We start from the raw sequence: 12617 nt of genomic DNA, 5'->3' as shown, positions 1-12617 counted from the left end.
TTTCTTCTATTCTAATTTAAAAATTTTTTCAATTAAGAAAAAATTTATCATAACAATAATAATGATAAAAAATTATTGCTAGGCCTTGAGCTCGATTCGAACACGCGATCTTACAAATCAGTAGGCCGATATAACAACAAAAATTGTTAATACATCCCAGAGCACGGGGAAAAAAGTGTCAACACTATGGCAGCATTGCCATCAAACAAGTCCAATATTCACATCCATTCTGCAACAGATATCGCAGTGTTGTTAATATCAATTAGCACGAACCAGAATAGAAGTAGGATTAATGAAGACAAACAAAAAACCGCTGTGATGGCTGAATGGTTATAGCAGCGGCGCCTAATCGTTGCCGATGAAGGAATTTAGCAAATTTACCATAACAATAATAATGATAAAAAATTATTGTTAGGCCTTGAGCTCGATTCGAACACGCGATCTTACAAATCAGTAGGCCGATATAACAACAAAAATTGTTAATACATCCCAGAGCACGGGGAAAATAGTGTCAACACTATGGCAGCATTGCCATCAAACAAGTCCAATTTTCACATCCATTCTGCAACAGATGTCGCAGTGTTGTTAATATCAATTAGCACGAACCAGAATAGAAGTAGGATTAATGAAGACAAACAAAAAACCGCTGTGATGGCTGAATGGTTATAGCAGCGGCGCCTAATCGTTGCCGATGAAGGAATTTAGCAGTTCCCGAAATGGATCTATACAACGAGCTTTGGCAGTTGTCTAAAAAAAAAATTTTTCTTTCTTCTATTCTAATTTAAAAATTTTTTTCAATTAAGAAAAAATTTATCATAACAATAATAATGATAAAAAATTATTGTTAGGCCTTGAGCTCGATTCGAACCCGCGATCTTACATATCAGTAGGCTGATATAAAAAAAAAATTGTTAGCAAAAAATAGTTTTGAATCAATGATATTTCACTTATCAAGTTTTATTGTAAGAGGAAATGGGGAACCATTTTTTTTAAACGGGCGGTGCCACGTGTTATGTAGAAAAGTAATTTATCTGAAATGAAATGTACAATTGAAGCTCACGCTGAGTATATAATTTCCGTTACACCCGAACTTAAACACCTTTTCTTGTTTTATATAATTGCGTTTTGGTAACTTAGCTTTTAACGTAATATTTTAAGCAAATATTTTGCTAGGTAAAAAAGAGGCGGTACCAAGTCCATGATCCAAAGAAAGGTAAGAAAGAAGAGAAAAGAAAAGAACAAAAAGACATTTCTTCTCGACGATTTCTTTCTAACACTCAACTATAAAATTTAAAAAGGAATAGAGCAGATATTGTTTTAGGGCGATTGACTACGTTAATATATGTACACCAAATCACAGGTAGTCGTATATTAAACAAATAAATTCAAAACTGACATATAACATTTTGCATTACCACTAAAGCGGGAGTCATTGGTGCCGTATGTCGTATCGCTGTATCCGTATCCCTAACGTAATCAGCTGTTTATCGTTACGACGGTAAACCAAAACGCAATTGGTTGGCTACGATACGGTTACGATCTTAGCGGCACCAATAATCGATTGCATTGATTCTCATAAGGTTGGTGGAATCAGCTGTTAAAAGGTTACCAATACGGTTACCGATAAAGCACCAATGTCTCCAGCTTAAGGCGTACGTTCTTAGTACCCTCTTTTTATACATAAAACAGCATAAAGCGAAGAGAGAAAATAGAGAGCACGACATGCGCATAAGTGAGGCTGATGGAACAGAATTTGTTTCAAACGCAAAAAAAAAATAGATAATATTAGAAAATTGTGTCAGTGCTGCCCAGTGAAATGGTACCAACAATGAAAGTCATGTTCGTGAGAGCCCTGTCGCTCTGTCTATGAACAAATGAAAGTTCAACAATATTGCTGCACCGACAAATTTAGTGCGTTAAATGAGCTTCGCAACAGAGCATGTCTTTTCTAATAACGATACAAGGAGAAGCGAATTTTTAAAATTTCTAAAAAAAAAGAAGTATGAGTGAGTTTGCTTTCGCAGAGTATGAGAGGAGCGTGTGCTGTGTGTAGAGTTATTGCAAATAAAAAAATTATTGAAACGCATTATTAAAAAAAAATGTATAGCTAATGAAAGCAATCATGTGAAAATGATTAGCTATTACGCGAAACTAAAAATAGTCCATAGGAAAAAAATTTGCCTAAATTAGCCAAGTTAGTGCAGCTGAATGGTTTCTGCAGCGCTACAAAAAAAGTGATTGTGCAGTGATATATGAAAAGATATTACATTTTTTTCTATTAAAAGTTTATGGTATAACGAAAATTTTAATGAAGACAATATATTTCAATTTATAAATTTATAAAAAAATAGCACCAAAAGAAAATTTGCAAATGCAATAAATCGAATTATAAAAAATTCTACAAGTACTATGTGCATTAGTGTGACCGGTAATTTTTTCGATTTTTACTTGGCAAACCCCTTAGATTTATTCCAGATTAGAAAAAAATTATATATAAAAAATTTTAGATTGTTTTCTTAATTATTGGGCGTGCCTTGAGCCCACAAAATTTGCTAAAAATGCTATTTTTTCTCACTATGGCTCGCTATAGTTGTTCAAGTAACTTCAGTAATATTTATTTTATAGAAAATCTTTATTCACAAATGTTCTAGGGACATATCTGATGAAAAATATTGCTCTGTTTTAGTTTTCTTTAACATTAATATTTAATCCAGAACAAACCAAATTAAAAAATTACAGCGAAATGTTCACATATTTTCGCATTCTTTGCCTGATGATTATTTATTTTATTAAATGGTGTAATTATAAAAAATTGTGTAATAAAATCTCCTTCGTGCTCATAGGAAATTGTTTTTGATAGTTTTTGACAACTTGCAATATATATTGTTCCTCGTCTTTTGTGAGCATCGGATGCAAGACTACATCAATTTCACCGCTCGTTCAGCTGTATCGTTTACCACCTGAATGCCAGTAACAATTTGAAGAGCAGTTTTAAAATTACTACCGCAGGCCATAAACTTGGATCATTTTTCAAAAATGCTGTATTGATTTTAAAGCGAAAAAAAAAATTGTTTGTCCCAGAAGAAATGAACTGCTCCATCCCGCCTTCAATAACATGCATAACATTTAAATTTTCGCCAAGAGATATTAGTGTTAGCTCAAGAAACTCTCTGTAATCATCTCTAGGCTGTTTAGTTTTGATCGCATCGTTCAAAAATTCAATTATTTTATCTTTATCTACTGTTAAATATTTTTTGACATCATTATCTTCCATTCCAGATTGATAATTATTTTGGTTAATATTTCCCCATGTATTTTTAAATTGCTCAAATATTTTTACATTTCGGCTTTCGGTTTTGCTCATCTTAATTTCAAAGGCACTTTTTAATACGACTTTCAAATTGTGGTGGCGGCAAGGTAGCCCAAGAAGCTGGTTTTGAAGACTGTGTTCAATAGTCATACAGGTTCCATTAAAATGGCCTGTATTTACGGCAGTTGTGTCGAACACCAAGGCTTTTATATGATCTTGAAGTCTCCATTCAAATATAGCTTTACAAAAAGCAGACGCCTGCTCTCTGCCAGTTCCACTTTTAAGTGCGGGCACTTCAAGTAGTTGCTCCGTACGTTCGCATGAAATTATGATTGGAAGTCTGTCAACTTTTTCATTCCCAGTAAGAGCTGGTAACAGCTTTCCGTCTCAGTGCAACCAAATTGCTCCAAGTTCGTTCTAATTGAAACGTTCTTTTATATTTTTGAACTCTTCTGCTCGTATTTTAGCATTATGTATAGACGTCTTATTTATAATATAGTTTTGTACTTCAATACCGACTGTTCTACCACAGATATAATTAAATGCACGGCCTTTCGATCACCGACCTTGCAAACATCTAAAGCGGCTGCAAGTTTTGGAGTCATTATATTTTTAAATCCTCTAAATTTTTTGGCTGGCGTTGGCATTACAGCTTCTGCTGCCAAGACCTGTTAAAAAGGAATTAAGTGTTCTAGTTATAGTTTTGTAATGTAACCCTGTGTGTTTCAATTATTTCTCATCTACGTTTTATACAGTTTCATTCTCACGTTTTACTTATAATTTATAACCTTGAACTTACCTCATAGCTAGCAGCGATTTCGCTGTTATCGCTCTCCGAACTGCAGGAAGAAAGTTCAGCTGTTTCATCTGAATAAAGACAGTAAAAATAAATATATGTTATACTATATTAAAAATAATATACAATTTTTCTTACTAGAAGCAGCTAATGCACGATCATTCTGTTCTTTCCGTTTTAAATGATTTTGTTGACGTTCTTCCATTCTTTCTTTACTTACTGTTGTTTTGTAATCGATGCCATACATAAACCCCGGTCTACCTTTCTTTCTTTGATTCTCCAAAAATAATTTGTCCTCTAAATTTATAATAAGGTCCAGTGCATTTGCACTTGCTATATCAAATAAGTTATCTAACTTCGACGTCCACGCACATTCCTCCATGCATTTTATATATCTTCAAGTTTTTTTATGCAGTGTTGCTTGGTTCTAGTGGGGATTCGATCAAACACCGGCTGCGCCATGCTCAGTAATTCTGCGTAGAACACCTTTCTGCATAGGCGGCCTTCGGCTAACATAACAATAAACATAAGAGTTATAAGGTAATATCAGCTCGTTCACGAATGAAAATTTTTAAATAGTTTACCTTTGACGTATATTTTAGCAATAAAAAATTAGCAATGTTATACATTATGTATTTTTGCAATTAATTAATACAATGCATAAACCCATACATACATAAATAACATCATATATATACCTACATCGATAAAAATAATTGAACTCATATGACACCTTCTTTGTTTTTCGCCCCTAAATAATCAAGTTATACCCTCTAATATAAAGATATATAGATTGACTCAATGTTTTGAAGGATATTTTGTTTTAAAAAATGTAAAATTTACCTTTTGACGTGGAATTACCCCTATAGTTATTATTTGCACCAACAAAAAATTATACGGTTGAACTCACCATAAACACGACTACTCATATAAATTTTTTTAATTTGACAAATGTATGTATTCTACACTTAAGCCAAGAAAATTAATACAGAGCAACATTGTTCGTCAGATATGTCCCTAGAATATTTGTGAATAAAGTTTTTCTATAAAATAAATATTACTGAAGTTAAGAATACTTAAAGCGAGCCATGGTGAAAAAATAGCATTTTTAGCAAACTTTGCGGGCTCAAGGCACGTCCAATAATTATGCAAATGATCTAAAAATTTTTATATATAGTATTTTTCTAATTTGGAAAAAATCCAAGGGGTTTGCCAAGTGAAAATACGAAAAAAAAAGTGTCCATATAACTTGCGGTCACACTAATGTGCATACTACCACACACACATACAAAAGGGAAACTTCAATATTTGGCTTAGTGCCATAGAAAAAGCGGGCGCCACGAGCTCGCTGAGTAAAACACGACTGCATAATAAACAAAGCAGAAAAATAAGACAAGTCAACAATTAAATACAATACACTAAATGGCTAGTACAAGGTGAGTTCATATAGGCCTGAGTGTGTGTGTGTAGGTGCGTATAAGTTGCGGGTGGAAAGCACTGCAGACAGATTTGAACTATTTTTTGCCACTTAAACGTGGCGGCGGACAAAAGTCAAAGCTTAGTTGGCTACTCATACACACACCTACATACTGAAACCAAATAACATATGTTAATCGGTATTAAGGTGTCCATTATTGCCCAATACGAAACTTAAGTTTTCGCACTAAAATTGAGTTTACAATAAACACGCCTCGGTACTTTATTTCTTATTAACTACACGCACTTTTTCGATCTCGAAAATGCCCTTACCAGGAAGATACCTTGTAGAGGGTGTGAGCGGTTAAAAGACCCGCATTTTTGCATTTACGGCTTACAGGAGGACGGCGATATGTCGATAATCAAGAACTGCCAGCCCCTAATAAAAAATTGTCCGTCCATTTTTTATATTAGACCGCCCAACCCGCCTTGTCGGGCAGGTGGCAGGGGGTAGACTAAAACCACCCCGTAGGGGTTGTGGGTGACCCAATCAAATGAGAGTTGGAATGGTTCCGCGAGGTACAAGGTAGCAAGCTGACAAGAAGTTTGCCGCGAGGAGGTCCCACTACCGTAACCGGTATCAGAAGGAATACACTTCGGGCCAATTAAGATGCAGCGATCGATTGAACATAATAAGCCTGGTTTTCGAGGCAGTATGGATCTAGTAGCACAGCCGCGGGGCAGATTAGCGGCATCAATAAGATATGTAGACATACAAGTCTAGGGTTAAAGGCACCAAAATATTTGGACAGCCACAAGTCAGAAAGAGGGACCAGGGAGGATATTCCAACAATAGCCAACCCTTGGCGGGCTCAGGGGTTCAGAATATTCTGTCATAAGAGGCTACTAAAATCGATAGAGCTATAAGGTTGGACGTGTAAGCTGCTTACAAACTTCGCGTCCCTTGATGCCATCCGATAGTTAGTGTGAGTTGTTCCTAACCTCCAACAGTATGACACGAGCGCACGATTGCTATGGTGAGTAGAGCGCAGAACCCCACGATTTTTGGCATTGACGTCACTATGAAGAAATTGGAGGTATCCAACAGTTTAATAAGCCTTCAACGCAGTAAAGTTTCGTCGATCGAGCTCCTTTTAACCTATGACGTGGCGCTGATCTAGGAGCATGCCTCTCTTCGGGAGGAAAGTTTTCTAAGATCTGCAGGCACGGATTTGGCTTCTAGTATGTCAAATCGGAAGGCGGAGAGCCACAATTATGATAGGAAAACAGTTATACTATATATTCTGCCTTATTATATACTAGGCAGGCATTTGATGTGTCATCCCAAACTGCTCAGGTGGTTCGACGAGGAACCCACCAAACTTACTGTGCACGCAAGTGACATTATAGTAAACATAATGGAAATTCCTGCCCCCATTAGCATAAGACTGGCCTTAGGAGGGATAGAAATAAAGGCGAAGCCTCCACTGAGTTCCGAAAAGCATGCCGAGAAAATTTTGATCTCAAATCAAACAAATAAATCCTGACAAATATTAATCCAGGCACGACCAAATCCCAACATCCTAACAGTACCAAATCCTGGTAAAACAGAACACAGATAAGGCGGCAATCGGTCTCGACAAAACAAGATATTAATAGAAAATGATTGTGTTTTCGAAAATGAAAAAAATTATGGTCAATAACCCATGTAAATCTTTTACAGCTAAGGGTTGAACAACACTTTGCCGGTCTTAACGAAATTCAGTAAAAATATCGCTTTCATAACAATTATTTGGGTAAAATTTCGAAGAATGGCCGAGGGCTGATAATGTACATTAACCTCTAGTTCCTTTATAAAACAGCGATAGGAGTTGGAGTGAAGGTAAGAGTATGAATGGCAAAGAAAGTGAGAGTGAGGGTGGGAGTGAAAATGAGAGTGAAACTTGTATAACGATTAGTTCAAGCATTTGTTGTTATCACTTCTAACTATGTGAGGTTAGGTTAAACCGGCTCGTCCGTGAGGGCCTAACTTAGGCTAAATTAACCCATAGTGTTACCAGAAGTTTGTTTAACGACTTAACTGAAAAACCTAAGCAAAAACTAGACCTAAGTTGTTGATTGCCTCTGTCAAATCGAAGAAGCTTTCTAGTACCTCTGGCACTTTTTGCTTCTAGATTTGATAGCTGTGTCACTTCTAATAGGTGGAGTCTTAGCCTGGTGAGCGTAGGGCATGGGAAGAAAACGTGCTCGATCGTTTTCTCCTCCAATCCGCACTTCCTATATCTGCGTTCACTAACTAGGCATAATTTGTAAGCATGTAACGCCTGAAGGCAGATTCCAGTCAGAATACCCGTCATGATCCGAAAGTCATCTCTTTTTAATAATCCGAGCAACTTTCTTAGTCCCGATCATGTGCAACTCTCGCCTCCTCTTAATCTCGCCCAATCTTATTGCGACGTCCGCAAGCTTCGAAGGCCCTTTTAGCTGGTTCATCAGCTTTCTTATTCCCATCTATTGCCATATATCCTGGGACCCAATGTATGTAGATGTATGCTTCTCTAACACACACTTAGATGTTACGCTATTCGAGATCATTACTTTAATGCTGCGGGTGCGCTTTAAGCAATTTGCTTAAAGTGTTTCTACTGCTTTGGTCAAGGTTACTACTTGCGCTCAAAAAACACTACAGTCATCTGGATCAACACAGTATGCCGCAGATCTCATCTGATTAGTTTTGAAATAACCCTGTTCGGAATATTCAGGTATTCCCTGCAGTAACAAAATTTGAAGCTGGTTAAATTTTTGATCTGATACATATTTGTACGCAAAACGACTCAATAAGAAAGGCCACGATGTAATAAAGACAAGGTGGTATATGTAGTGACAGCTCATTTTGAAAACTCCCATACAATACGAATGATGAGAGAAAGGGCAAGAACAGAAGAGGCCGTTTTGTGAAATAGTATTAAATATGGTACTTTTTTGTATCAAAGCACTAAGTGCATTTTTTTTACATTTTTCATTAAAATATTAATACAATTTTATGACAGGCTCTCCGAATATACATCACGTTTGCCATACTACACATGAATTCAAGAATATTAGGTACAAGAGGCAAGAAATGATAGAAGAAATGATAGAGATATAAGTGGCCGGCCTTACATGTTTTATGCAAACTCTAAACTGCATCTGCTAGGCCTGCTAAGTTCTCGCTCAGAAACTTTTTATAGCAAAACCAGAGATGCGTCGCTTAGCTTGTGTTCCGAAGGGCAAAATCTATATATATAAAAAGAAAGGCTAAAATGTGTGTTAGTTGGTAGCCGGTGTTTGAAGAGATGCGTCGGTCGATTTTGTTCAAACTTTCACATAAGTTGCGTATACCTCACGCGGTGGTTATGACAAAGGTTTGGTTGCGATTGACGCACAAATGCGAGAGTCTTGAGATCAAAACATGGACCTGGGTAATCCTGGGATGAGTTTGTACAATATGGTATTTATGAGAACTTTGATATGGTGTATTTTTCGTACGCCTTGGTGACTTGGGTCTCGCGATATAAAATGAAAGCTGTTGATGAGTGCTTTAGTAGAGGGTAATTTTCATACCCCTGGGTGACTAGGGTCTCGAGAGATAGGCCAAAACGTGGACCCGGATACCCATAGAATGTGTGTGTAATATGGAAATGAAGTGAAAGCTGTTGCCGAGAGCTTCAAAGCAATTTTCATTGTAATATTCCATTTAGTCGCATCAACCTGGCAAAACTGATAAATATGCAGGCGAAGCCGAAATAAAGATATGAATTAATAATACCAACATACCTATTTACATACTTCCTATTCGATTTGCTTGAAATTTGGTATATAAATTTGCTTATATTAGTATTTACGATCCTTTTTTCCGGGAAGTAGACCAGAGACGGACTGGGACTGGGATTAGGACTAGGACTGGCACTGAGACTCGGAGTGGGACTGGGACTCGGAATGGGACTGGAACAAAATTCGTACCACCCTCTGGGACTGGCAATAAGGGATGAAGAAGAATGAGAAGAAGAGAGAGGAGAAAAGAGAGAAGAAGGAGACTGAGAAAGTGATAAAATGAGACGAAGATAGGGATAGATGAAGCGAAAAGACGGAGAAAGGAGTGAATAAAAGGATTAGGAAAAAGTGAAAAGGGGGAGGGAAGAGTTAGACGGAAAAAGCTTATTAAAATGTATGCAGATAGACTAAATTTAGGGTAGAACAACGTCTTCCGGGTCTGCTAGTCAATTATAAGAAGAATAAACAGCGCACTCTATGGAGCAACTTAATGAAGACCACACTCCTGCCCTAATGCTGCCGTTTAATTTAAATATTAGCGCTAGATGGTCGTAGAATAAGCAGCTACTTTGCCGAAATAACTTTCGCTATCTCGGACGTTTAAAAGAGCAACGAGAGCTCCTTTTCAAGATGACGTATGATTGTAGATGCAGTGGGGGAAGGTTCCAAACCGAGCGCTTACGATGAAAATACCAGTGTGGTTCTATAGTTTCCAATGCGTCTGATGGGAGGTAGGGCTGATAATTTTACGTGAGTAATGAGGTACCCGGGTACTCAGGTGTCGGGATCCAACTGCCCGGGTATTACTCGAGTACCAAAAAACTCAGACACCAGAGCATTACGCAAAATCTGTGATCAATGTAGTTTCGACAAATTGTTTGGGCCTTTCTGAACGGTATGTATTTGTAAATTAATCCGAGCATGAGTTATTACGGAGTACCAGAAAGTTGGGATAATATCCGGCTCTCCAATTACCCGGTAACCAGGGCATTACCAAAATTACTCAGGCAGCCGGCTCCAATACGATCATTGCAGTTTGCCATGTCGAGCGGAGCATCGAATCGTTGGCGAACATCTCACTGCCCCATCTGAGATTCGCCCCGAAGCACAAAAACAACAACAACCCCTTATCTGCGGGGCTAAAAATTAAAGAATGTTGAACCTTAATATAAAATGCACACAAGTATGAAACTTTCTAAACGTCATCACCATCGAATAACCTACGGGTAAACTGGATAAAGATGTGTTTAAGGCTAAAACCAGGCAAGGTCATTCAGTCATAAACTATTTGAAGGTTTTCTGAAGGGCTGCATTACAATGTGTAATCTAACACTATTGCTCGCAGACCGAGGTAGATATGCTCCAATTTGGTGTCGGATCCGGGGATACTTTTTTATGAGATTAATCTACGCACTGCCGATGAAGAATATTGCATTGTACAAGCGCTTGCAATGCCACTAGGTACAAAACACCACTTCTACTTCAACGCGAGGGTTAACAAAGGTGTACCTGGCCTATTCAAACTAAAGCCTCTAAAACGAATATCACCCAATAAATTGGCAATTCAATTTTCCAACCTCTGAGATATTGGCAAGGCGATAGTTTCGTCTTCCGACCATGTTGCGATAGGCTGAAGAAGAAGAACTTTCGGAAGACGCCTTAGAATGGCAAAAACAGAAAAAAAAACACCTGGAAAGAAAAGGCAAATGACCCAAGTTAGGAGAATCATTTTAATGTGTATTATAATTATTATTTCAAACAAAATACCTTCATTTTTTTTTATCAAAAAAGTTGTTAGATAAACAAAATTATTTAATACTAGGTTCAAACACACACCAAATTGGCAATTTATACTATTTGGGCAATTTATTACGCAATTTGTCATATAATAAATTGTAATAATAAATTGCCAATTAAAAAAAAATTGCGTAATAAATTGTTTCAAACTGCAAATGCAACATTGTAAAGTGTGTTTATTGAGTATACTTAAACGTCAGTTACGCATGGCTGAACTATATGGTTGGCTCATCTAATCAGCTGATTTTATGTCTTTCATTTCACTGGAGTACGGATTTCAAAAGAAGATGGCAAAATCAAAATGAAACCAAAACATTGAACACATTTTCTTACAACACACAAAAATTTCAAAGTTTTATGTTTTCATTCCATTTCATTCGCCTAATAATGTGCGTGTTCATTTTGCCAGTCTGAACAAAGGTATGTTCTTGCTGTAGAGATGAGCCAACCAGCTATCAAATTACTATTGTGTAAGCTAAATCGAGTTGTATGAACAGCACTCAATTCAAATCGAAATTTCCTCAATTTATTTTTCTGTTTGAACATAGTATTATGAAAATTGTCACAACTTCGAATCATATAAAAGTCAACACAAAACAGAATTAGAGAAAAAAGTGATGCCTAATGCATAATTTTCCAGGAAAATTTATTTGTGTGGTTTTTAGTACGATTTTTCCTCTGAATGAAAAAGTAGTTTCGAAAAGAGGCAAATTGAATTTCAGAGTGGGAGTTCAAGATGGCGGATTAGAAAGAGAAGCTGCCAACGTCAGTCACCCTGTAATTGCATCATGAAGAAAGGCTTTGTCAAAAAAATAAAAAATTTCGAAAGCAATGGACACGCTACTACATTCAGATATGTACAGATATATACATATGTACATACATACATTGTACTAAGCCAACAATTATTCATAGAAATTGTGTAGTGAAAAAGTGCTTCATGAATGATCTTTTTCTCAATATGCTGATTGCCATCATCATCATCTTCATCAACGCTTAAGTGCACGTGATGCTTGTAAGCAACCTTAGCATGGCACTTTAGATTCCAACCGCAAATTTATGCAAAGCTATGCATTTTTCGTGTCGTTATTCTAACCGCTTAACTGCTATCATTTTGTTCTTTTTTAAATGGTTTTTTTTGTTTATTTTATTTTTTCCAAATGGTTATTTGTTTGCTTTTGATCAACATTTTGCATTTGCAGTTAGCTTGAATGGCTAATCGATAAATTGATTTTTGCATTTAAGATTGTGCAAACGAGTTTTACGTGTGTATTTCATAAATGAAAAAGTGTGATTCGTATGAAACTTGATGTGCTTCATTGATTCCATTTTGATAGGTTCATTGATTCATAAAACAAAAGAAAAATTCAGTCATAAATTTGCATTAGTACACAAAAGCACTTGATTAACAAGACCGAGAAAAAAATTGGGATCTTGAAGAGTTAAAGTATTTTTTGTGTAATATCCCCTTCATAACGCACATTA

The 12617-nt window shown here is 36.5% G+C and overlaps 1 protein-coding gene across 10 annotated transcripts in view; it reads left to right on the top strand.

Annotated features, from left to right (window-relative positions):
• tadr (torn and diminished rhabdomeres) overlaps positions 1–12617 on the top strand; it is an 88089-nt gene that overhangs the window by 35479 nt on the left and 39993 nt on the right. For 2 of the 10 annotated variants that reach the window (XM_067766863.1, XM_067766871.1), the window contains exons 1-2: positions 1927–2428; positions 5401–5542. The exons of 1 other annotated variant lie outside the window; for it this stretch is intronic. In XM_067766863.1, coding sequence (XP_067622964.1) covers positions 5529–5542 — 14 coding nt within the window. In that variant the 5' untranslated portion in view covers positions 1927–2428; positions 5401–5528. Of the gene's footprint in view, positions 1–1883; positions 2429–5400; positions 5543–7255; positions 7405–12617 lie in introns of those variants that run through there. 7 more of the 10 variants (XM_067766869.1, XM_067766868.1, XM_067766867.1 and 4 more) reach the window with 7 other exon arrangements.

This window comes from Eurosta solidaginis, chromosome 2, assembly GCF_040869045.1.
Source record: "Eurosta solidaginis isolate ZX-2024a chromosome 2, ASM4086904v1, whole genome shotgun sequence".
Lineage (NCBI taxonomy): Eukaryota > Metazoa > Arthropoda > Insecta > Diptera > Tephritidae > Eurosta > Eurosta solidaginis.
This window is presented reverse-complemented; position numbering and strand designations above follow the sequence as displayed.